Source organism: Saccopteryx leptura, chromosome 1 (assembly GCF_036850995.1).
Source record: "Saccopteryx leptura isolate mSacLep1 chromosome 1, mSacLep1_pri_phased_curated, whole genome shotgun sequence".
In the NCBI taxonomy this organism is placed as follows: Eukaryota; Metazoa; Chordata; class Mammalia; order Chiroptera; family Emballonuridae; genus Saccopteryx; species Saccopteryx leptura.
The window spans coordinates 16,325,722-16,327,430 of record NC_089503.1 but is presented as its reverse complement, the minus strand read 5'-3'; the positions used below and the strand labels follow the sequence as shown (position 1 = coordinate 16,327,430).

General features: G+C 39.5%; 1 protein-coding gene across 1 annotated transcript; it reads left to right on the top strand.

Annotated features, from left to right (window-relative positions):
- Nucleotides 1–360: 360 nt before the first annotated feature.
- On the top strand, nt 361–1,378 carry LOC136388683 (olfactory receptor 4A15-like). Its single transcript, XM_066360502.1, has one exon. The coding sequence runs from the start codon at nt 425–427 to the stop codon at nt 1,376–1,378; it is 954 nt and encodes a 317-aa protein (XP_066216599.1). The 5' UTR covers nt 361–424.
- Nucleotides 1,379–1,709: the final 331 nt, after the last annotated feature.

Below are 1,709 nucleotides of genomic sequence, written 5' to 3'. Positions count from 1 at the left end.
GGTATTATTTTGTGTAAATAACATAAATAAAGTTATTAGCAATGAGATTGTTTTCATGGTGGATCTCAGAAGGTCAAAATGCATTCAAGGAAATAAGACCTGGTGTATGAGTGAAGAATTCAACTTTTCTGTCATTCAGTGGATCATCTCCCAGATATACCCATGCACATATACCTGCCAGTTAGACCACTGAAGTCTCAGCATTGTAGTGGAAGCAAGAAATTTGTGAAAATGAATGCAGTAATTATGGAAGGAGACTCCTAACTCTAATTCTCTGAAGAGTTACTCTATTTGAGACTCTGTAGAGCAGTGTTGAATAAGGAATTCCATTTTTGACATAAAACTTGTGATCCTCTCAAATTCATCACTGGCTCTTTTGTTTGCAGCCTCTGACCACCTGAGTCCCACACCTTCAGAAGAACACATGGGAAGGAAGAACAATGTGACTGAATTTATCCTCCTGGGGCTCGCACAAAGCCCCGAAGGTCAGAGAGGTCTGTTTGTTGCATTCTTACTCATCTACATTGTGACAATAGTGGGCAATCTGCTTATCATGGTGACCATCATGGCCAGTCAGTTACTGGGTTCCCCCATGTACTTCTTTCTGGCTTACTTATCATTTATAGATACTGTCTATTCTACTGCTGTTGCGCCCAAAATGATTGTAGACTTGCTCTATGAGAAAAAGACCATCTCCTTCCAAGCTTGTATGGCTCAAGTTTTCATAGACCATTTTCTTGCTGGTGCCGAAGTCGTTCTTCTGGTGGTGATTGCCTATGACCGATATGTAGCCATATATAAACCTCTTCATTATTTGATCATCATGAATTGGCAGGTATGTGTGCTCATGCTGCTGGTGGCTGGGACCGGAAGCTTTCTGCACTCATTGGTTCAATTTCTCTTTATTTATCAGCTTCCTTTCTGTGGCCCTAATGTCAATGACAGCTTTGTGTGTGATGTGTATCCCTTATTGAAACTTGCTTGCACCAATACCTACCTCACTGGACTTTCTATAATAGCTAATGGAGGGGCAATCTGCACTGTCACTTTCTTCATTCTCCTAGTGTCCTATGGGGTCATAGTACACTCCCTTAAGATGCATGGTTTGAAGGGGAAACGCAAAGCCTTCTACACCTGTGCGTCCCATATGACTGTGGTCATTTTATTCTTTGTTGCTTGTATCTTCCTGTATGTGAGGCCTAATTCCACCTTTCCCATTGATAAATCCATGACTGTGATTCTAACTTTTATAACTCCCATGCTAAACCCCTTAATCTATACCCTGAGAAATGCAGAAATGAAGAATGCCGTGAGGAAACTTTGGAGTGGCAATGTGGCCTTGGTTGGAAGGGGGCGGCATCCCTCATGCAGAACATGATTTATTCTTTCACAGAATCAAAGAATACTTTCACTCTCAGTGATTACATTTTAAAAATTGTTTCATTTGAGTTATCTAGCTGAATTAATCTGAAACAGCCATATATATAATATTAATCTTCATCTAAGTGGAATGTGTTTTAGTCCTTAGAGAGCAAGAGAATTGTATAGGTTTAATCCCTTATGTAGATAATCATACTATGCTAATATTCTTTAGTGGACAACATTTTATTTTTGTTTGTTTTATATCATGTTCTTGTTTGTGGAGTATGGTACCCTGTGACACATAGAAATGACCTCTTAAAACTTGGTCCCTTTTAGTTCAGGAGAAT